At 34.0% G+C, this 23,118-nt stretch overlaps 3 protein-coding genes across 6 annotated transcripts in view; all 3 read right to left on the reverse strand.

The window, feature by feature from the left end:
- The window catches only part of LOC107997499 (semaphorin-1A), a 396,921-nt gene extending 378,587 nt beyond the window's left edge, over nucleotides 1-18,334 (reverse strand). For 2 of the 4 annotated variants that reach the window (XM_017056130.3, XM_017056129.3), the window contains exon 1: nucleotides 13,777-14,186. The gene's annotated coding sequence lies outside the window, so the exon portion shown is untranslated. Of the gene's footprint in view, nucleotides 1-13,776; nucleotides 14,187-15,496; nucleotides 15,699-15,818; nucleotides 15,892-18,054; nucleotides 18,121-18,194 lie in introns of those variants that run through there. The other 2 variants (XM_062071777.1, XM_062071778.1) reach the window with 2 other exon arrangements.
- On the reverse strand, nucleotides 16,179-20,569 carry LOC107997501 (uncharacterized). The gene has a single exon (XM_062071781.1). It carries the CDS (start codon nucleotides 20,567-20,569, stop codon nucleotides 19,409-19,411), a length of 1,161 nt encoding a protein of 386 aa, XP_061927765.1. The 3' UTR covers nucleotides 16,179-19,408.
- On the reverse strand, nucleotides 16,179-23,101 carry LOC107997502 (alpha/beta hydrolase domain-containing protein 17B). Its single transcript, XM_017056135.3, has 3 exons — nucleotides 21,793-23,101; nucleotides 20,964-21,096; nucleotides 16,179-20,893 (listed from the first exon to the last, which is right to left on the reverse strand). The coding sequence occupies exons 1-3, from the start codon at nucleotides 22,434-22,436 to the stop codon at nucleotides 20,810-20,812; spliced, it is 861 nt and encodes a 286-aa protein (XP_016911624.1). The 5' UTR covers nucleotides 22,437-23,101; the 3' UTR covers nucleotides 16,179-20,809.
- Between the last annotated feature and the right edge of the window lie 17 nt (nucleotides 23,102-23,118).

Raw genomic sequence — 23,118 nt, forward strand, 5'->3', positions numbered from 1 at the left:
ATTGGATAAACAAAGTACCGTTAATTGGTTTACGTTTATTTATTTTTAACAAAATTCAAATACCGAATTGAATTAAAAATTAATTAAAAATTTTTGGATAAAACGGTGGTTTGTTAATTAAGTAGAACACGATAAATTTAGTAGATACGTATATAATTACAATTACAAAATATTTCGATATTTTCGCCAGAAGATAATTTAACGCTTAATACAAATTTAATTATAAGATGTACGCAATTAATTTTTAGCATGCAATGTTTATAATTCCCCTCCAAAAAAATTACCCTATTCTTCCAAATCTAACTAACTCACTCGTTGCAAAATCAATTGTCCACTTTATTCTTTTAATTCTTCCTTTTAACCTTTCCTTCCTCGACTCTATCTCGTAGATCATCAAAGACGTCGCGATCACGGATTACCACCTCGAGTTTTCTTTTCCAGATCCTCGAGCCCTGTACAACCTCCTCCTCATCGAGTCTCCCGTCAACCTCGACGACCATTAATATTTCTTCTTCTCCTCCAACTCCTCCCTCCATCTTCGCAGGTCGATCGGAAACGAGAGGTACGCGACACCGTCTGAATGGATAACGAGACGCGTACTACACCAGCGAAAAACAATTTCGAATTCGACACCGACGAATAAAACGTGTCCTCTCCGCGCGATTTCGTGTCGACTTTATCCGCCATTACATTCCCTCCAGATTTTATACATCGTGTCCATCCTCTATATAAATATTGCTTCTCCTTTAATCAATCCTTTGGATATTCGTTTAATTCGAAGAAATTTTTCGTGCGGAATTTTTATTTAATTTTTTTTTACCCATCGATGCTTATAACAGGAATTGCAGTTGTCGTTGCATCTTCTTTTTGAGAATGAGAAATATTGAATGGAACGGAGATATTCTTTAATTATGTATCTTTTAGATATACGTATATATATATGCTAGATTTATCAGAAAATCGAACGTATCGAAAAGATTAAAAGGATCGATTCTCGAATTTTAAAGTTAGAATTATAAAGTTTTATCATAGACTAACTAAACCAGGATTTTAATCATCTTAGAGATTCATCGATCACGAAAGATAAAGATATTACAAGCTGTATATAATTCGTCCTCCTTTCCCCTAAAAGAGGCAGATAAAAAAGGAAGCAAACATCACGGATCGAACGTTTATTTTTTGCCTTTAATTTCGCAAGCGAAACGATATTAAACGATCGCGGCAATTGGCAAAAGTAATTTCGCGAGGCGGAAAACGCGAGGCATTTAACGAGGCACTACAGTTATCATAGGCACCGGTGTAGCGAGCTCTCCAAACGTTGCCCCATCTCCGAGAAGATGGCAAGCGTTAACACGGCACCGTGAACGCATTTGCTCAGAACCATGAATGAGTAACGAGAGACACCGCCCAAGATAACGTTTAGCATCTTGCGTAATGATCCCGGAATGGGGTTGTCTAGGTGAACTAATAGGATGCGTTCGCGATAAACAGTAATGAAATTTATCATCGCAACGGTAACGGGACGATCGCTTTTCGAACAAAGAATCGAGCGATTCGCAATCATTCTCGGAGGCAACGATCTTCGAACACCTAAAGTGTTTTCGAAAATTTTCGCGGATTTCTTCCTTAACGTTTTCTCTAAAATAAAATTTTATAAAGTAAAGTGGATATTTTTTTAGAAAAATCTGTCGTTTAGCGATCGATCTGTTCATTTAAATGTGCACGGTCAATTACTTTATCGAAGATGTCGAACGAGGTCTTTTTGCGTGGAAGTGGCTTGGTTTAGGAGAGGAAACCTGTTAGCGGAATTGAATTTCTTTTGGGATCAATTTATACGAAATATATATATATATAATTTTTCGATATCGATAGTTTAAAAATTTATAATTTGCAAATCTATAAAAATAATTCTTCATCAACGATATTTAATTTATTTTTTCATTTATGGAATTATTCATAATTTGGATAAAATTAGCTCTTTTAAAACACCCAAAATAAATGTAAATATTTAAGATTAATAAAACGAAAATATCGTCTACAATCCTAATAAATCCTAAGATTCTCTATAAAATTACGTGCAATAATTGATCATCGAACGAATGAATTAATATTACTAGTCAAAACGTGTAATAAATGAATAAAGGACAATTACAGAAAGTTGCAAAAAATTTTAACAAAATTCCTTAATAATATTCGAATTTATTCTCAGTACTCTCAATAAGAGAATACAACGTAATAAGAAAATAGGTTGGACAAAAGCAGGTAAAATTTATACGCTCAAATAAACGGTAAGATGCTTAGTACTTTAATACAGAAACACCGCAACCATTTTACGTGAATTATTTCCTACATAAACATCCTGCGTTTAATCATTCCTTTGACACAGCGCGATATTATTTGTCGCTAATGTGTTTTCACATAAAGCGGAACTCCTTCTCGCTTAAAAACGATGCTGTCTAAACGAGCAATTAATAAAAATATAAATAACGATAATTACACGGAGCATGCACACGTGAAAATAAATAAACAATTAGAATTTAACTCGAACTCGAAATAAATTTATCGTAATATACTGTCGACCGAAAAATTAACTTTTTCGTATTACAATTTAAATTGAAAATTTCTCTCGAATCCGATATAAAATATAGAATCTGTACAATATAAAGTATTACAGTGCTATCTTCGATATTTCATAAAATAATCACGTGCACACGTAAATTACGATATCAATCGATTTAAAAAAAGAAGTATATATACATATATTATCCAAAATAATTTAAAAATTAATCTAAACACGATTTAGGGAAGAAAGAAGAGAAAGAAAGGAAAAGCTACGTGGAAAATAAGATGAATCAGAGAGGATTCTGGTAGGTATTTCTGAATCTTTCATCGTTCGCGAATTCCATCTTTACCCAACAATGGATCTTCCTCTTTAAAGTTAAATGCTACTTGAGGAAGCCTCAAGAAAAATACAGGAGTGTCGGCGTGTGTATATATGTACACATTGAATATCCACGCCATGGATCAATACCTATCTTACGTCGTAGGTGAACAACGTGTCTGATCTGAACATCCATACTTGAGCTCGAGACGTGCAAAGTGATGGTACACGGTATCTCCGCAACATATATCGTAAGACAAAGGATATAGATAATCGTTAACGTATGCGTTTGCCTGACAACATAAAATATACGCGTTGAAAAATGAATATTTGCTCAACTCCTATTGAAAAGATGAAGTTGGTTACTTGTTCGAGAAAGATAAACAGATAAGAATAAAATATCGGTGGTGGGAAAAAATGGTAGCGGGCCGAAAGTGTTCTTAAATCATTTATCAATCTGGAAAGTTATTGAGTTATTTTTCTGGAATTCCATTTTCGAGATTCGGTCATGTTTCCCTCAAACTTGAACGATACCAATCCAATTGGAAAATCCATGGATATATTATAATATAAGTTACACCGATGAAGTATAACCGTTAGAGAAATTTAAAAAGAAAAAGTATTTAAATCCATCAAACGAAATATTTCCTATGCTTTCGAAATAACGAAGTCTACCAATCCACGCATCAAAAATAAATATTTTCCCAAAAAAAAATTCATAATCCGAGCGGATTATTTCGAGTCTGTGGGGAAGAGAAATTTTTCGTAAGTCGAGAGAGAGAAATCTGAGATATTCCATGATTATTCAAGCACCATTTTCGAGGATTAATAAACGGAGCGGATGGATGCAGAACAAAATGCCCGCAGTCGATGTCGTTCAGCTCTCGAGATGGTGGAAAGCATCAGCCGGTCCTGGGCATAGTAAACCTCAAGGCTAACCGTTCGCCCGTGTACAGTCCCCGACATAAATTACAGACAATGAGACCAGCCATCACAGCGGCAGTGTCTTGAAAATGAGCGGCGCGAGCAAGGGAACACGATGCATCGAATGGTGATACCATTCGCGCGCCAACAATCTCCAACGCAATATTACATCTTGTAAGGTGTAAGCGAGATTAAGGCGTTCAGATAACGCAGGATTGAAGCTTCTGTGCCCGTCTTAAAGTAAGGGGAACGAGAAGAATCTAACGAGGAGAGATTCTGAAACTGTAACGCTGATAAATTTTAAAAAGCTAAGAATCCAAATTGCGAGTTATTACTATATGTTATTGCGTGGTATAATAGAATATTCAAAGTTGGAACGATTATTCGAAATAGCACATATAATGTTTAATGTTCTTAGACGCGTTTTCCTCTTATTAGATGAATACGTATTCTTTTTACGTAATAACCATCCATATTTGAACATCGTTTGATTGTTTCGTAATATATTACGTTTGCTTCTTGCCGATCGATTAACCGATGAATCGTTTACTCCAAACGATTCGTTAGCCAATTAGTTAATTAACATTCTGCCTGGAATTATTTTCCGTTCTGAAGATGTTAATAAATCTTATTAATTGAGGAAAAAAAAAATTTTTTTAAATTAATCGTGGTTTCGCGGATTCAAATTTCCATTTTCTGTATAATACAGAGTAAATGGATGTCAAAAGGGCGTGCCCTGTTACAAATTCCGCGCTGGTTTGTTGCATCGTCAGGTTAACGCTTCGAATTATGAAATTAGCTTAATGCGTCTGAAATTTGTTGAGCGTTGCCGAAATATGGTTCTGTAAACTTGTGCTCAATTTGAGTTGTACGCGCGATATATACAAGAGGATTCGCAAAGTTTAGGGATGAGTTGGCTGACTGCGTGTATTTCAACGTGTCGTCAACGGTCGAGAACTATGTTAATTTATACCCTCATCGATGTCATAATCGGGAATGTTGCGAGGAAATTAATTGATGCAAATATTTGTCGATCTGAACATTATCGTGGAACATTATTTTCATACTGTCGAACGAGGGGAAAAAGATCAGTGGACTTTTTTTAAAGCCTCCATAATTCCACGGGATAATTCTTTGGGACGAGAAACTCGGAAAAATCATCTCTGCTAACCAATTTACAATTTTTTTTTTTTGAAGATTCAAGAATTCTAACAACGATATTTCATCGGTACGACGAATTCTCTTTAAAAGAAAAGTTTCGCCTTCTGAATAACTCGATTATTTTAAATCGCTTGAAATAAGGAAATGCAATTCTACCCCTCTCAAAACAATAAGCATTAAGAAGAGTAGTACAAGAGAGGCGCGTACATTTAAAACGATAAGAAGCTCAACGAGTAATAAAATCATCCAAGTGGATGGACGAGAGACAACTATTATTATAGTATCGTCACAATAATATACTACAATTCTTTGCAAACTTATTAAGAACAAAAAAAAACCAAAGCCGCTTCTTAAGAAACCACGATATTAGTATCATTTGTCAACTTTTCGAAGGGACAAAGGACAAGGGAATTTGCGAGGGAGAGTTGGCTTCGAAGAATAAGCTTCGATGAAAGAAGAAGAGACGAAAAAAAAGAAAAAGCCTCTTCTCCAACTCGCGCTTACCCTCGCATTCAGAGGAAGGTGGCCGCGGGCTACGGAGACACTTGCCTCTCAAAACATTCCCGAAAGAGCTTGGCAAAAGTCGGAGAAGCGCGCGTGCACTTGCATAACTACGCCGCAAGAAGAGGGAGTGTTCGTCCGGAAGCAACGATTCCCCGGATTAGAGGAACTGAATTTTCCACGCCTTCGCATACGAAGGAAGGGATTTGTTCACCGTCGCAAGAACTTCCCTCATCACCCGTCAACCTATGCGTCCGCCTGTACGTGATAAAAGCCCGTCCTCCCTCGCTGACGCGTTTCGCACCTGTTGGAATGCGAAAGAGGGGGAGGAGGGTGTAGGTGGTCGCAAGGCCGGGGGGAAAAGTTTAGCCGTTCGCCGTGTGTGTGTGTGTGTACGCGCGTGTGGCCGAAAAACGGGCGGGAAATGGAACGAATCGGACGGATTAAGGATTGCGTAAAGACGCGGTTTGCGAAAGTGGACCCGCATGCTGGCTGTCGAAAACTTGAGTACGGTGGCCAATTACGAGCGTGAATAAAACTGCGTGAAAGTTCTCAGCCTCTTACAAAACGGACAGGTTATTACCTCGTGATTGCAGGTAGGATGATTGAATTTTGGATATTTTAAATTGTTGAAATTGATTGTAACGGGATCATATCTTGGGAACGGTTGAATTTTTCATATTTTTCTTTTCTTTTCTTTTTTCTTTCCTTGAGTATAGAGGCGAGAAAATAGAAAATTAACGAAGATCGATTCATCTGCCGGGTTTTCCTGCCGGTAATCTTCGCGCATAAAAATTTAATCAACTTAACCTTATTCTCGTCATACATCTTTTCCGATTAAAAATGATATTTTAGAAATATCTTGCGAAACTTGTCCGAATTGAATTATTGAGCTCGATCGACTTTTTTGATCAGCTTGATGTAATGCTGGAAATGCTTAATTTTTCGAATTGGCATCGATCAAGTTGACTCGCTTCTTAAAAATACATCTACGAATTTTGGCTTACTTCGAATTCACTGGACACCCTCCGTAATCACGTGCGTCGCGTTTCAATCGCTGTTTTCGAAACAGTTACGATTACCAGGAGGTGAAGATTGCGCAACGTGCACGATTCATCGTGTAATCCCTTACACGGGGTCTCGGGGGATTAAATATTGAAATTACGGCGATGATCGTGCACGACTCTCGGCTATATCATCACCGGGGAAACGTATCGAGTGGCCAAACCGTATCCCAAATCTTGTAAAGGGAACCTTATACCATCCGTTTGCGCTACTTTTAACCCGATATCTCGCCCTTAATTATCCGGCGCGAAAATTCGCTCGTTACACGCCTCGCGAGAATCCTAATCTCGACGTCTCGATCGAGGAATACGCCCACGAGCTCGAAAACCGGAATCTTTCGTAAATCAATGCCAGCCGAAAACTATATACCCTGGTTGGAGCGAGAGGAAACGTGCAAATTCTAGTGATGGGATCGAGTTTATTTCGAGTGGAATTGTACGTGGTTCTATGAACATCCAAAGGAATTTTATATTTTTATATCGATACTCTATTATTATTATTGAAAAAAGGAAAAAGAAAGAAAGATATTCTAAGAGAATTTTGAATTAAGATCCGCGAAATATTTATTTAACTGCATTATTTTTATTATTCTCAATAGTCGAGAAATATGTTGCGATGATGATGGTATTTGATGATATAAAAACCATCCCTTATAAATTATCTTTTCATAACTTTTTCTAATATCTAATACCCTTCTCTGTTAATTCACATTGAACTTGATCCCACCTTTTACTACACACCTTTGTTACGCACATACATACACGCGTAATTATTCTCCGAGTGTTTTAAATTATCGTTTTTTTCGTTTCAAATTATCATATTTCATGCGCGTGTTACGTAATAAAAGAGCGGTAGAGGAAATATAAAATGGACCTGTTCCACTCTCGACGATAGTAGGACGTGTGTATTTCTCGGGTCGAGTGTACCTGGCCCACGTTTCTTACTGTCTGTGGGTAATGGCCTCTTCCCGCTCCGTTCTTCTACCTTCACGCTCGACCGTTCTGGCAACCGATGACAGAGCTGCTAGCTAGTACCCCGTTCGTTTGTTCGCCTGCTTGCCAGCCATGAAGAACGGAGCGAGCAAGATGGACACTCCATAATGGAAATTGTAGCCGGCGAGAAAGAAACGTCCGGCTCGGTGTACAACACTGGGAGGGGAACGAAAAACCTTGCTCGTTTCGATGTTCGAATTTTTAGACCCCATGTGAAACGGTGCAAGCTTCGTTGTTGTATGTATGCACGAAGTTGTTCGGAAAGTTCGTGCCAATTTTTGTGCAGTTTTAGTTTAGTTTGAATATGCAGGAACAAATGGGAATTCGGGTACGAGGATATCCTTTTTTTCGAAAATGTTTCACTGTGTAAGATTGATTTCGCTGAGAGTCGATATATTACTTTTTTTAAAGAAAGGAAGTAGAATATTTTCATGCTCTTAATGCTTCCCTCTCGTCGAAAAGAGAAAAGTATTATTTATTGATCTCGATAAAATCGGAAATTATATAAACGTACGTAGTTTAAGAGTATTTTTCATTTGACTTTCAGAAGAAATTTTATATAATTTTAAAGAAACCATTTTATCGAGAAGAATCATGGAATAGAAAAAAATATTCTGAACTCTCTTTAAAGTTTAAAGATTAAAGATCAAGAATCTACTCAATGATAACGAAATCGACGCAAAAAAAGTTAAAAAATTCCTATCTTCTAAAAATTCCTAAGTTTACTTAAAAATCTTCGTATCCAATAAAATTGCTAGCCGAGATAAATAGCGCGATAAAGTTTCGTATAGCACATTGATCCAGTGAGACTAGTTGAAAACATGCAAGAAAAGAAAATGTAAAAATATATATATATAATGGAACTAGGAGAAATTATTATGGAATACTCGTGAGATATGGAACGAGATAAGAGAAAGGAAGAAATATTGATTCATTTTGTGAAAATAATATACAATTACATATTTCTATAATAAACGAGGTGAAAATATCAATGGATAGAACAATGAAACGCAAAGTAAGAAAAAATATCTCGATAATTAATTGAATACTGACTAATAAATTATTTACGAAAATAATGATCTTTACACTAATCATGTAATCTCTCTTTTTCCTTTTAACTCGAAAGAAACACTACAGTTTATCGGGAACAAAGAAAGAGAGAGAAAATAATGAAACAAATTTATTTCTTATTGTTAGCAAATTATTGTTCTCTCCAATTTCAAAGATGAAATCTCCATAATAATGACTTTTTCTAGAAGCACAGCGTAACGAATAAAAAGAAAAAGCATCGCATATCACGAGTATTGTAGTCAAAACGTAGAAACGAATAACAATAAGCCAGAAAAAATAATATGACGCGGAAAAGAATATTTATATTTATTCAAAAATCTATAGATGAGAAAAACAATTACAACAATTCCATACAATGATTCCTTCCCCCTTTATATATATATATTTATCCTTCTAAAGGAAAGAAAAACAACATGCAAGAAATCACTTTGGATTTCGTTGCAACGAAACTCGAATCCTAACTTAAATCCTTTCATCCCTTCGACTCGTATCGCGAAACGGAATTTTCATTCAAAATTCCAAATTAGCCAGGTACACGCGAACGAAAGAAAGGGTGGAGAAGAACGCGAAAATGGAGGAAAGGCGAAATAAGAAGCGGAGGATAAAGACAATCTCGTTACTCGTATCGCTTTCTTTATCCGCTTAAGACTCGAAGAGAATCGTTAACCTCGTATTTCGATCGGACCCAACAATTCTCGTATAAATATCGAGCAGTTGGCACGATTCCGAAATATTCGACTCGTCTCTTTGCATCGGCGCTGTTCATCGAGGCGACGGGAACACGAACCAGAAGGGGAAGAAAAAGAGGGAGGAATGTTTTGTCTAGACAGTGCGAAATTGAGAACGGGAAAAGAGCAGGGCAAACGTCGACACGGCCGTCGTTGGCAAGTGTCCGCGTGCTTCGACGTCGTCGTTATATATGAACGTAGAACTGGCACTTTCTCTTCCGCGAGCCTGCCTACACGATTCTCTGCTTTAGCAGAGAACAGTCTATCCGTGTTGCGAATATCAGCTGTTCCCGATGACATTAATGACCGGAGAAGAGCAACGTCGACCGCCTTTGAAAGCTGAATAAGCGACATCGTCGTCGCCAAACAAACTAGCGTAATCTGGCAAATTAAGGAGGCTTCGTTAAGAAAAATTACGTTCGAGTCGTGTATTATTCCATTTTGATTAATCTTTCTTATTTTGAAATATCAAATTTTAGCTTTTTCGCTCATATTGGACAGCTGCTATAACTCGGAGTTTTTAGAGTAATTTATGGATTAGTTCGGTGCCGAATTATCCCGAAATCTACGCCAAATTTAATTTTAATCGGGACAATAATTGAATTTGAATCCTGCTAAATGATCGTTACTCGCGCATGACAAGTGAAAATGAACTTGTAAAATGAATTTCATTTTCCTTAATGTGATTGATAATAAGAATTAGCAAGAAAAAAATTTAATAAGCCTTATCAATCCATCAAATTCAAACTGCGATTCTCAAACTAATCATTCGAAAAGTCAAACTAACTTAATCATATCTTTTCTCCTAAAATTAAGAATCTTCTAAGAGAGGGCGAAGTTAATTAGTTTGGTTTTCTTATACGTTGGCCATGTGTTTAATCCAAGCATTAACTTGTTCGCACGTCAAAGAAGCGGATAAACGAGATTCTACCATGTGTCAAGTGGAGAGTAAATCGAGGGATTTTCTGGATATTCAGAAAACTGGTAATCGACGAAGTACCGTTAACTCCGCTATTTTAACGGAACGAGTTTAATAAATGAAAGCATAAGAAGATTCCACGCGATAAATCATCGTTACACGACAGGATTTATACGTATGCACCACGGTGCAAGAAGGGTGTTCATAAATTCCAAGTAGAAGTCAAAGGGAAAGAAGGAGAAGCAAACAGAGAGAGAGAAAAGAGAAGTTTGCCAATTAGAATAATATGAAAACCGCTTGGTTCGCAGATTTACATGAATCGTTTATTCGCACTACCGGTATCAACTCTCGCTCGTGACAAATGACCAGAATGGAATAATGCCAACTTTGCGCAGCGCGATTAAGATTGTCGAGCACACTGAGATCCTGAATAATCGGTGATGTACATTATGCATGGATACGAATGGAAAAACGTGAATTTTTCGTATTGGACGAGATACCATCTAAATAAACAAATCTCGATACTTTTTACCTGCCCGTGTTAAAAAACGGAGGAAATTTCTCTGATCGATTAAGAAAATCGTGATCATAAATTACAAACGATACACACCCTCTTGTATTCTTGTTACGCGTCTATTATTATTTTTTTTTTATGCAGATAAAACAATTCGATGACTCGTCACGAGGTTTTATCAACTATAAAACTGTTGTCGGTTCAACAAATTTCTTTACTTTATAAATATTTATAAGGCGAGGTAAGATGTGGATCGCGATATACACGTTATAATTGACATAATTCGCGATGGAACAAGGTGCATTGAAAAATGTTCAATGTAGAGAACGACATGGAACTCCATATTTCAATCTCGAGTAGATTTATATACACACATCTGTGAAAGAGATTTCTTAGACAATATATCATTACTTTCTCTTTTCTATGGGTCCAAAGAAATGTATATATTTCCATAAATACGTCTTTTTTTTCTTTTTTTTTAAACTTTCTCCCGTCGAAGAGGTTTGTAAATGTTTGATGAAAGTTCATGGATCACGCAAAAGGTTACTGTACATATTTCTTTAACAAACATGACATACTTTACTCATCCTAATGCATGTCTCGTGTTTGCATCCACTGACATGTTCTTTTCTTACGGTAGTAGTCAAGAAACAGTAAACGCGACTGAATGGAAAAAGAATTTTGTCTAGGAGTCTAAAACATACTTGCGAATATTATTTGCGTGTAACGATAAAATAGTAGCTATCAAAGTATACACATTGAAAGATACGTCAATAAATAACTGTTCATTTTAGGCTGCTTTGTGTGAATAAGTTTACTTATAAATTAAAGATAAATTACTTATTTGTACCGACCTCCGGATCATTTGAATCATTACAAAACAAAAAAATAATTCATTTATTATGAACAATAGATACTGTTCTAAGTAACAAGCGTCATAGTAGCGATCGATTTACATTTGCTGCAAGCAATTATAGAGGCTACTGGACTTTCATTGCATTACAATAAAAGATATTGAATGAAAATCAAGCTTTATTAGTAAGTATTTACCGACGAAAATAATGCAGCATGAGAATAGTGTAACGTAAGATCATTAAAAATATTTGAATACGATAATACGATAAAAAACTACAATATATTCTAAAATGAATTTGAAAATTTAACACTAATATTAATTTGATAATAATATTTCTGAATAAACTAAAATATAAATCATATCGCTCATTTGCTATGATAAAAAGTATAATATATAACTTTAAAAAAGAATTTGAATGTAATTAATTCTTATAAAGATGATTAAACGCTTTGCTACAAATATATTTCAATTATTGTAGAATATTACTAACTTCAAAACCTAATCTAAAATTGCAAATATTATAAATGAATGCAAGAATTCAATTTACGACGAAACACTACTATAAATCTCATCACAAATCTCATTATATGACATTTATTTAGATTTAAATGTAACTTATGTTTGTGAGCAGCAAGGGTTAGCCTGTAAATCACAGATGTCGCTCCTAAACGCTATCGACACATACATCGACATATCTATCTATAACATGAATTCACTACCATCGAAAATATTTTAGAAATTTATTACAATCTATAGAAACTATAATCTCTGCAATCGAATTGTTATACCTATAAAAATATTTCAAAATATCTCTAATTGCATTTATAATTTTCAAAATGTACGCGTTAAAGAATTTAAAAAAAAAATGCCATATGTATATATAAAAAAATAATAAAATTCGATAGTTATATTTGGAACATTTTCCTTTAGTCTCATACAGACCCAATATGACTACAAGCTTATCGTGGTCGACCACCACGCGTCGTTACGTTCAAGTCGTGGGACCCCTCGGGCGAAAAGCTCGAAACCGGTTCTGAACGTACAGAATGGCCGGGTAGCCGGTCAGCATGTATATACGATTGGCTACGACTTTCTAAACTTCCGTCGCACAGCTAAACGTACGCTCAAGCCGTGTGCTTTATTTTTCATTTTTCTCTACCGACATGTCACGGTGAAAATGTTTGAAAAGAATTTACCTCGTTAAATACTCGCGCCATCGAGCATTGACGCTACACACGCGATTAGTAATTTCGGAAATATTATGCTATTACGATGCTTAATAATGGAGCGTGAAAGGAAACGAAACGAATGTAGAAATATAGAAAATTATAATAGAAAGAGACGTTTCATTAGTTCATTTATTTTTATACGATACTATACAAATGAAACAGAATTTCATTTCTTCGATTCTTAAAAATTTCAACCTGTTTGTTTACGTCTTTGATAACACTAGGCACAAATTCCAAGAAACAATGGAAGAACGAAAGAAAAACGAAACAACAGCTTTGAATGATGATATCATACTGTTTATGCGAACTTCGTCATTAGCATACTACGAAATTAAATATTAAAAATTGTTATGTTCTAATATATATATATATATATATATATATATTATGGATATATTTGAAGATGTTGTTCGTTTCGTATTTTGAAATAATATATGAAATGATGGAGAAGAAAAAACAATTGGAAGAAAAACGCCAATCGGGGCGCGTAAATTTTCTAACGCGTAATGTACGCTAGAGTCGACACATCACGGCATGTTGGCGTCGTCGCGGCACACGTGTATTTACTATTTATGACAAAGGATACAGCAGTTGTACGAGAATAAACCAACCGTTATTGCACTTCGTGCCAAACGCCATGCAACTTTTGCACGCTACTAGCATTCTTAATTGCACCGGACAACGGTTCGTATTCACGATATTTTTCGTTCTAAGCGACTAAACGTAAGTGTTTCGAACTGTGATAGAAGACCCTAACAAGGTGATAGAAGACCCTAACAAGGTGATAGAAGACCCTAACAAGGTCTTCTATCACCGGTCAACTTCGCGTTAACGAATTATTCACATATTAACGATTCAATGATATTATAAGGTAAAAATAATACAAATGCCGCCTAAAATAACCGGAAATAAATAAATATATTTTACAAACTTACCAGAAATATAGTCTGGATCGGTGCGAAGCGTATTCGCCCAGTGTCAACAACCCTCGACGTGAAGAAGTAAGTCACAAAAAAATCCCAATGGGTGTTTAGCAAAAAATCTTCGTAAAACCTACGCGAGAAGAACTAATCTACGTCTTTTAACATAAACTAACGTTAAACACAGAAAAGTAACACTGAAAAACACCACCGAATTCACTGTCCTGCTTTATAGGACGTCCCACGTAACTACGGTTTTCCTTATGATACCGCGTGGGCGCGAATCGCGACACAAAATGAAAAAAAAGAAACAAATTTTGTCGGCACGTAAAAGCTTCAATAGCTATCACGAGAGGATAACACGCATAGGACGGAACGAAACAACACGCGCGCTGTTCGAGACGCAACTGCCGCCACTACCGACTCATAGTCCCGCTCTACCCCACTTCTTACCCCGCAATCCCCACCATCATCATCCATGCTCCCCACTCTACTGTCTTTTCTGACCATTCTTTAGTCCCTTCAACCTTCGACGATTCTTCGATACTTATACTGCACGCAATACATACTACGCTTGTCTCGATCAAAGACCCTTGACACTTGTTACGAATACATAGATACACATATATTCATACATGCAAATGTTTACCCGTGATTTATTTTCATTAAACGATTCATTTGAAATGAACATAGCATTAAATTCGCGAAAAAAATTAAACTTACACGAAAAATTTTTCTTTTTATATAGTTCTCTGCACGCAATTCACTATATAACAATCATTGGTCTTTGTAATGATAATTATTTTTATAACAATCATTTATTCTTAATATAATATCAATCAAATTTTTGCTTATAAAAAGTTTTTTTATATGAATAAATATTGATATACATATTTATTTATTTATATGTTTTTAATATTGTACAACAATTATTATAACATTTTATATAAAAAAAAAAAATTATTTTTAATATATGATACGTAATTTTAATGCTTTTGATTGTAATATGTTCTCTTTTTCTTAAAATAGCGGCAGAAAGTTAGACGCCTACATGCCATGCATACGACGCGTAAACGCTCTAATGGACACTACGACAGCGTGTGATATGGAATAAGTACAATTGTTCAGCAGACTGCGTGACGCTATACATCGTGGGCGTGGCAAAATCAAGTTGTTAATAAAGCAATCTATCGTAATATAAAAAAGTGTATCGTTCTATATTCATAGAAATAATATCACAAGTAAACTATTTTTAATGATTTTCAAATTTCAATAAAATAGTAGATATAAGATTCGATACGATAAGATCGATATATCATAAAAGAATAAAACTATAAAATTCTTTTTATTTTAGATAAATATAAGAATCTTTTCTTTATAATAATTTTTATAAGCAACAAATAAATAATAAATCTGATGAAAAAAGTATCAAATATAAAAAAATATTATTTAGCACTTTACTTTATATTGTTATCTGAAATTTCTTTTTTTTTCAAATTATTAATATGAACATAAAATATATATTTTATAAAAATATTATTTCTGAAATATTAAATTTTTTTAGGAATAATGAAAAAATCATATACGATGGCTTATACAAGCACCTACCTGCTACGTGTAATTTCGCATAGATTACATATGAAATAAATCCAGAACCATATGGAAGAAATCATTGGCGATGACAATTACGAATAGATTTTAATCCTCGTGACACGACGGTAGCAGAAAATTTTACCTCTTCTTTGAAGCAGTTTTGTAGGCTGCTTGAAGGTATAGTGCAGCCATTGGAGCTCAAGCTGCCGCGTAACCTGTTCTCATTTTTATCGTCAGCATCAGGTTTCAGCGCAGGTGAGCTGCGAAGGTGCTGAGCCAAGTCCAGCGAACCAGCTCATGGTTCTCGAGCATTTCCTTCTCCCTCGTCATAGAAACGCATTGACCTTCAGGACAAAATGCCGACGATCAATGCAAACGTTGCACCGTATTATCGTTATTCGAGAATATAACCGGAATTATGCGATTGCCTAACAACTATCAAACTAATTGCGACAGCATTTTACCCTTTGTGAAATTTAAAGCCATGCTCAGGAACAGTCTGCTTCTCCAATCCAATAAAAAAAAACTTGATGGATACTGAGAAAAAAGAAAATAATTTCCAAATATGTATAATTAATATTCTTAACTTAATTTAATAATGCAATTAAATGTCCAAACAAAAAAAATAATTTAAAAAGAATTTTTTCAGCCTTTGGTAATTCGTATCATATATTTCTTTATTATATATTAAAAAGAAGTTTTTATTTCATATTTTCAAGGAACTTGTTGTATTTCAGTACATTTGGGGGAAAATTTTTAGTTTGATAAAGGACGTGCAATTGGATCGTATATATAATTATTAATGGACAAAACACGCAGAAATGTTTTACTGTCATTTCTATAGGATTTTATTAACATTGTTACTTCAATAGCATTAATTACAGATACCAATTTGCAATGATCAATACTAACTAAAAGAGGAAAACGTTTTAAAAAAAAGGAAATGAGATTACGAGTACATATATAATTTCGATTTTTAGAAAAGTATGACAATGAGCGGCTGCATTATTTAAATACAATTCTATTATTTTAACGAATGTAATTTATACGACGACCAATCGCTCAAATAAAAGGATAAGAATGATTCTTATGAGAAATGTTTTATTCGATAATGAATAACGTTAAAACAAGCTGTATATGAATAATGCGAGCTTGTGTATATGATTTACATACATAATAATTATATATTATTTTAGATTTCGCAAAGATTAATAAAGTATTTCGCAATGCAGTACGCTCAAGTCAAGTGCGATCGAAGTATAAAATCTTAAAACAACCCTAATCGGGTGCCCAGCAATGTGTTTCAGACTATGCATTCTACACAATCTCAGAAAGAAATAATATTATTTCGGCTGGTATTATATCTTTATGCGCTAAAAAAAAACAATAATTTCATTATTTACTCCGAAATAAACGATACTCATCTTTCTTCTCTTTCTTCTCTTTCCTGTGTTATAATAATTTTGTAATGAACTACGTGTTATTTATTTATCAAACAACTAATCAACTAATTCACTTTGTGACTACATTTTGTGATACATATGACATATGACTAACGATCGATTCAAGGGATTTCGTAATCTCTATCATTGTTATCTCCTCCCTCCCATCTCTTTAATCTATCTTCTTCTCCCGTAAGTACATTAGATACGACCGAACAGAACATCGAGTATATTATTTCTAATATTTCACTTATACGCTAATATGTACAGTTATGAATACCGCACCGTGATTCGCGTGATACCCAAAGAAAAAAAAAAAGACCATTGAGTACCATTCTACCAGCACGATGCAATTATGAAAGACGAAAGTGCTGTTCAAAACCGGTCGATTGCTTGACGCGTATTGAGAGACAGAGTAGGATAATAAAAAATAGTAAAAGAAATGAGCGAGAGAAAGAGAGAAAGAGAGAAACACACGACGGAAAATGAGAATGAAAGTAGAAGAAAGAGGGGACACGTATGCGTTCGAAATATGCTGTACAAAAGTTATCTTTTTATCCAGTTTTATATACGACCAAATTTATTTTTCGTCGAGCACCGATCATTTTGTTATTCTATATATGTATATGTTGTCTTTACTAAGTTTACTATAAAATTCGCTCTCTGAAATATTCGCCGTCTATAAAACTGGATATTTGTCAAACAACAGTATAAATTTTTTTTTTCACAAGTTACGAAATAGATATTAGAATTGCGATCGATACAGATCAATTTAATAACGGCTACGTGAAAGCCAATGGAAGAGTAGTATCGGACTCTCGATACTATAATGCATCATAACGTATTCTAAGAGATTAATATTAAAGGAAAGTGAATATAAAGATTGATAATTGGATAATAGTTAATAAAATAACAATGCAAAATAAGTAACAAAAGTAATATTTGAAGATACAACAACATAGATAACAACAATTAAGAATATCAAACTTATAGATAAAATAACGAAAATTATACATTATTCTTAATTATTTTGCAATAGTAATTTATTAGATTTGTTTTGTTTTGATTAAATTTTAACAATTTTATATTCACTTTCCATTCATTCATACCATTACAATTACATGTACATTTAATTTTAATTTATACTCATAATTTGAAAACATTCGTAGTAATTTATTATTTAAAAGATAACAAGGACGGGTAGAAATTTTCAAGAAAACTCAAAATTAAAAAAAAAAATTTCTACAGAAATACATACATGTACTAGCGCCGATTCATTCCATTGGCTCCGTACAGTCACGTTGTCGCATACATTATACATACACTAATGAAGAAAAAATTATTTAATTGTACTGTATTTACATTATCGAGATATAAAAATACTAACAAGAAACATACCTATAGACAAGATCCTCCAAACGATTCATCTCTTTAGAAATAAACTAATTCATAATCAAGTTTGGCAGTAATATTGTCCCTATCTAGTTGCATTCTTATTGTTATCTCATCATCTCATTCATTGTCAGTAAAACGTAGCGTCTTTTATGACGTCTCACACTTACACGATTTCTTAACGCTATCCATTAACTTTTAATCTCTATTCTAAATTCTTTGCTATCTTGGAAGATTTCCATTGCTCACTGCACAGGCCTTTGCTGTGGGTCAATATAAAAACAAATGTTTTCGTTATCGATACAGCTATCATATACACTGGTCACAGTGACAGCGATTTATTTATAAAAACATGCGATTTCACATTATATTTGTTTCATCGCTGAGCCTAATTTATAAAATTGAGTCATAAAAAAAAATACTGAATGCAAAATATACATCCCATTCACTATAAATAAATCTATTAATTGTTGTTTATTTTTTTTAGAAAAATTTTTAAAAAATAAGTTTAAATGCATAATGAAATAATGAATGATGATGAACAAATTCTTAATTAACCAATGATAATATAAAATTATATTGAAATTATTAAATTAAGAAATATAGGTTCAGCGAAGAATATTTCATACCACATACTTGCTACAGGCAAGTATAATACCAATCGTGGTAGCACAAAGTATTTTAATGTAAGCCATTCGACTCCCTAATCTTAAGGAAGATAATAATAAAAATAATAATAATAATACTCGACGTATTTGTCGTAACAACGTTCCACAGCATACGCTATAAAAACGGCTTACAACATACACACGCATGCACCAGTATGTGTGCGCATGTGTAATAAGAATATTTAATATGCACAGATATATTATTTCATATTTCTAGAAATATAATAAATTTTATGTATGTATTATATGTGTATTTATGTGCACAGTCTCACTAGCACTGTTACAGCCCGAATAAGTGTCGTGCGTATAAATCTATGATTTCTTTAAAGTTATGTGGAAGAATAATGGAGCGACAACTTGTGGGATTCATGTTATTTTTAGTTAACACTTTGCCTCTAAAGTTGCTTTGTTAAATTTTATCAGAATGTTCTATATATAGTTTTCTCTTTAATTTTTGAATAAACATTTCCTGAGCATTCAACTGATGATGTTGGAAGTCCAGTTTTGTCCAGAAATAGTTTCATTCTACTAGATGAATAACTCAAGACTGCTTCACTTGTTGACAATGTTGCACAACTCACCGACGCTTCTGCTTCGAGGCGTATATCGTGATTTTTTAAATTGTTGTATATTTGAAAATAAATTAGTTTGCATTGATGTCCTTTCTGAAGACTTCGAACTAATATCCGTTTGTACGTCTATATGCGACGGACTCTTCGAACGTACAGCATAATGAGGACTTTCACGATTTATAGTAAATCGGGATAGTAAACTGGAATCATTGGATAAAATTTTTGAACTTGCAGCCAATCTACAAGCGCAAGGAGAACACTTTGGTAAATTTATCATAATTTTATCCGGTTCGATTGTCAAAGATGATCGACCAAATTTTCTTAAAGGACTGCAAAGAATTTTTTTAGCTTTCAATTTTTTATCTATAGGATCATTTTTTCCTTTATCTTTACATGTTTTTTCAAAACTCTTACTTGCAAATTTACTGCTCTTATTACCCCATGAAAACTTTTTTGTAGATTCTACTGATTTTTCATGATGGATCTGTGTATCATGTTCTTCAGACTTCTTATCTTTTATAGTTGTATCTTTATTTAGAATTTTATTACTGCAATATTTCTTATTATTTTTAGTACATTCTGAATCCAACACAGATTCTATACTGCTATATTTGAACTGATTTATAGGAGACTTTTTCTCTGATTTGAACTGACTTTGACTATTTTTACAATCTGAAATACTTTTATTATTATCATTAGATATATTGGAATATGATGACAATGACTTTTCTTCAATAGTATATTGTCGGCAGTCTTCAACCTGTATGTCAACTAAAGTTGTATGGGATATTTGTATATCAGCTTTCTTATGACCTTGACCAAATGAATTTTTTAAAGTTCTATGGACAATATTCTTTTGACTTTTAGTAAATGGATTTTTTATATTTTTTGGCAAAGAAATATGTTTTTTTGCAACTTGACTAATATGATTTAATCGAAAGTTATGGCGAATAGAAGTACCTTCCAATATTGTTTTATTATGTTTCTTATCTTGAATATTTGTTATCAATTCTTCTTCTTTCATATTTTTTTCATCTTGTTGAATAGCTTTTTTTGAATTACTATCTAAACTTGAGTCATCATCCTCAGAACATGTTTCTTTTAAAGAATTTTTATGATGAATTTTCTGATTAATATCCATCTGTTGATCACGAAAGAAAAATCCATCATCTATAGAAACAAAAGATGATTCTTCATCACAGGGGAGGACAGGTGCCTTCTCCCCTGTGGAAGGCGATTGCTAGACAAGCTTTTCAGTCTGTGAGCTTGTTGAAATAGAACTGGTAGTGTTTGAATTATTAGAAGTGGTATGTCCTTGACTGCTCACATGTGTATGTCCTCCTCCCTGCCCCCCCTGATTCTGGGAGAGGCTTAGTCGCCGTCAGTTTATCAGTTCTACACTTACAAATTGCTTCAATCGCTCTAAATATTGATCATACAATTCTACATCATTATGACCAGCACCCTGAAAATATAAATATAATATTTATATAATTTTTTTTTAGTAGTTAAAAGAAAAAAGATAAAAAATATACCTCAACCCATAATGGTTCTACTGCTCTTGGACATCTCTCATAAATTGCTAAACCATGATTGAAATTTATTACATCATCTTCAGTTCCATGAATTACCAAAACAGGAGATGTAACTTTTGGTACTTTATCTATACTGTAAAAAAAGAAAATTTCAATGATTCATTATATTTTGTATGTATCATCATGAAGTTTTACATGAATATAAAATATATAATATATTAATAATATAATAAGAAAACCAAGTATAATATTATCAAATTTATTTTATTGTACATTTTATCTTTAATTGCTTAATATATATTACGAAAAAATATAAAAATAATATTATTTATTATTTTTTAATAATTATTATTTTTCAATTAATTTAATTAAATAAATAAAAATAAAAGAGATAAATTGCAAATAAGCGACAGTAAAAATGTAAAACCTATTAGCGAATTATATGTCAACGGATCATGTAATTTATAGGTTTCCATGTGACACATATATAGATAAACTTTTATTGCTTCCCATATTTTAATTCCGAAAAACTATCACTCGACCATAAAAAAAAATATAAGTTTCCATAAATTCGTTATCAATAAAGGTGTTTAATTTTAAACTTAGTTTAAATTGTAAATATAGAATTTTCTTTTAAATACTTGTGTGTATGTGTTTGTATATGTACACTTATATCTGTACCACGTGTATGGATGTACACCTGAACTGGATGATAGTGTCATGCGCGTAAAGTTAGCTGTGCGAATCACAGCATGCGATAAGCGGATTATAGATCGCGTTTCATTTAACACAATAAAGGGGGATACATGTATTTCAAAGTTTAACCTACCTCGGGAACGCATCAAAGAACCAAGTTCTTTTGGTATTAGGAAAAGCAACTCGCATTCCCGACATTAAAGGTGAATGCAGAACAACTGCGCCAACCTCATATCGCGCGGCCAGATCGACTGTGGGTACAGTCCCGATACTTTGACCATATAGAATGATGTTTTCCGGGCTAATACCATAACGTGTTCTAAGAGCATGCCACGCAGCATCTATATCCGCATAAAGATTCTTTTCTGACGGTTTACCACCAGAAACTCCATAACCCGAATAATCATAACTAAATATGTTACAATTTATTCTCGATCCAAGTCCTAAATAAAAACTAGACATCTGTCCCAGATCGACTGCATTTCCATGGGAATATAAAATCGTAAAACGTGCAGTAGCTGAACACCGTACAAATAAACAGGCTATTCGATTTCCTCGTGACGTTCTTGCATAGAAACCTTCTACCGACTCTTTCTCCCTTTCTGTATATTGCCATTCTGCTCTTTCAGATAAAGAAATTGTAACTTTGGAACCTTCATCTTCAATAAATGCATACGTAGGTTCAGGAGGTAGAAACGCTAGTTTTGCAGCGATTCTGGACGGGCAAGGCGGACAGCAAAACAAGCAACACAATTCACTAAAACTTAACCCGTTCATCGTTCCACGGGGAAGTTACGCGCACGCGAAAACGCCGTTTATCACGTTTCTTCGTGGAATTTCCACATCGAGATTACCGTTTTGATTCAAAAATAATTCCATGCACTGTACTTCTTACACTTAATGATTCAATCACAATGTCATTTGTTATCGTACTCTTGAAAGAGTCACTCACGATGAATCAGCCATGACGGCTTTCAAGACGAACAATTTCTCTCCCTCTTGTTTTCTCTCTTTCTCATATAATGCCCCCACCCACTGAACGTTGCGCACTTTCATTGTATTCAGGTAAAACGAGATACATACTCACAAGATAAGGATAGAGATAATGGCACTACTTTGTACGTTGTTCTTCTATTCATTGCTTGCTATTGGTGAAAGATTTAAAAGCAACGAGATGATTCGATATGTAACGAAGAATGGTCGCGTATTCAAACACCGTTAACTATATTACCAACATTCCAAATAATAATGCAAAACATATTATCGGAACATAAGTATGCGCCTTGCGATGCAAATGCATCTAGTGATTTTTCTGAAAGAAAGCTACGAGGTTAGCAATAGCAACCTTTCGTGGAAAATCGATTAAATCCAGGTATATGGTAGAAACTCGACTAGTTTCATGTTGTTGCGTGATCGTTGTCGTTCGCTATACAGTTTTAGCCGATGGCGGCTGTCAATT

The sequence above is a fragment of the Apis cerana genome, linkage group LG2 (assembly GCF_029169275.1).
Source record: "Apis cerana isolate GH-2021 linkage group LG2, AcerK_1.0, whole genome shotgun sequence".
NCBI classification, from domain to species: domain Eukaryota; kingdom Metazoa; phylum Arthropoda; class Insecta; order Hymenoptera; family Apidae; genus Apis; species Apis cerana.

Bases quoted from the DNA above. Each gene is read 5' to 3' on its own strand.
- LOC107997501 (XM_062071781.1), bottom strand. From the start codon at position 20,569: ATGGATATTAATCAGAAAATTCATCATAAAAATTCTTTAAAAGAAACA.
- LOC107997502 (XM_017056135.3), bottom strand. From the start codon at position 22,436: ATGAACGGGTTAAGTTTTAGTGAATTGTGTTGCTTGTTTTGCTGTCCG. The intron at 21,097-21,792 runs GTAGGTTAAACT...CTTTTTTTACAG, and splicing joins TTCTTTGATGCGTTCCCGAG to TATAGATAAAGTACCAAAAG. The intron at 20,894-20,963 runs GTATATTTTTTA...TTATATTTTCAG, and splicing joins TAGAACCATTATGGGTTGAG to GGTGCTGGTCATAATGATGT.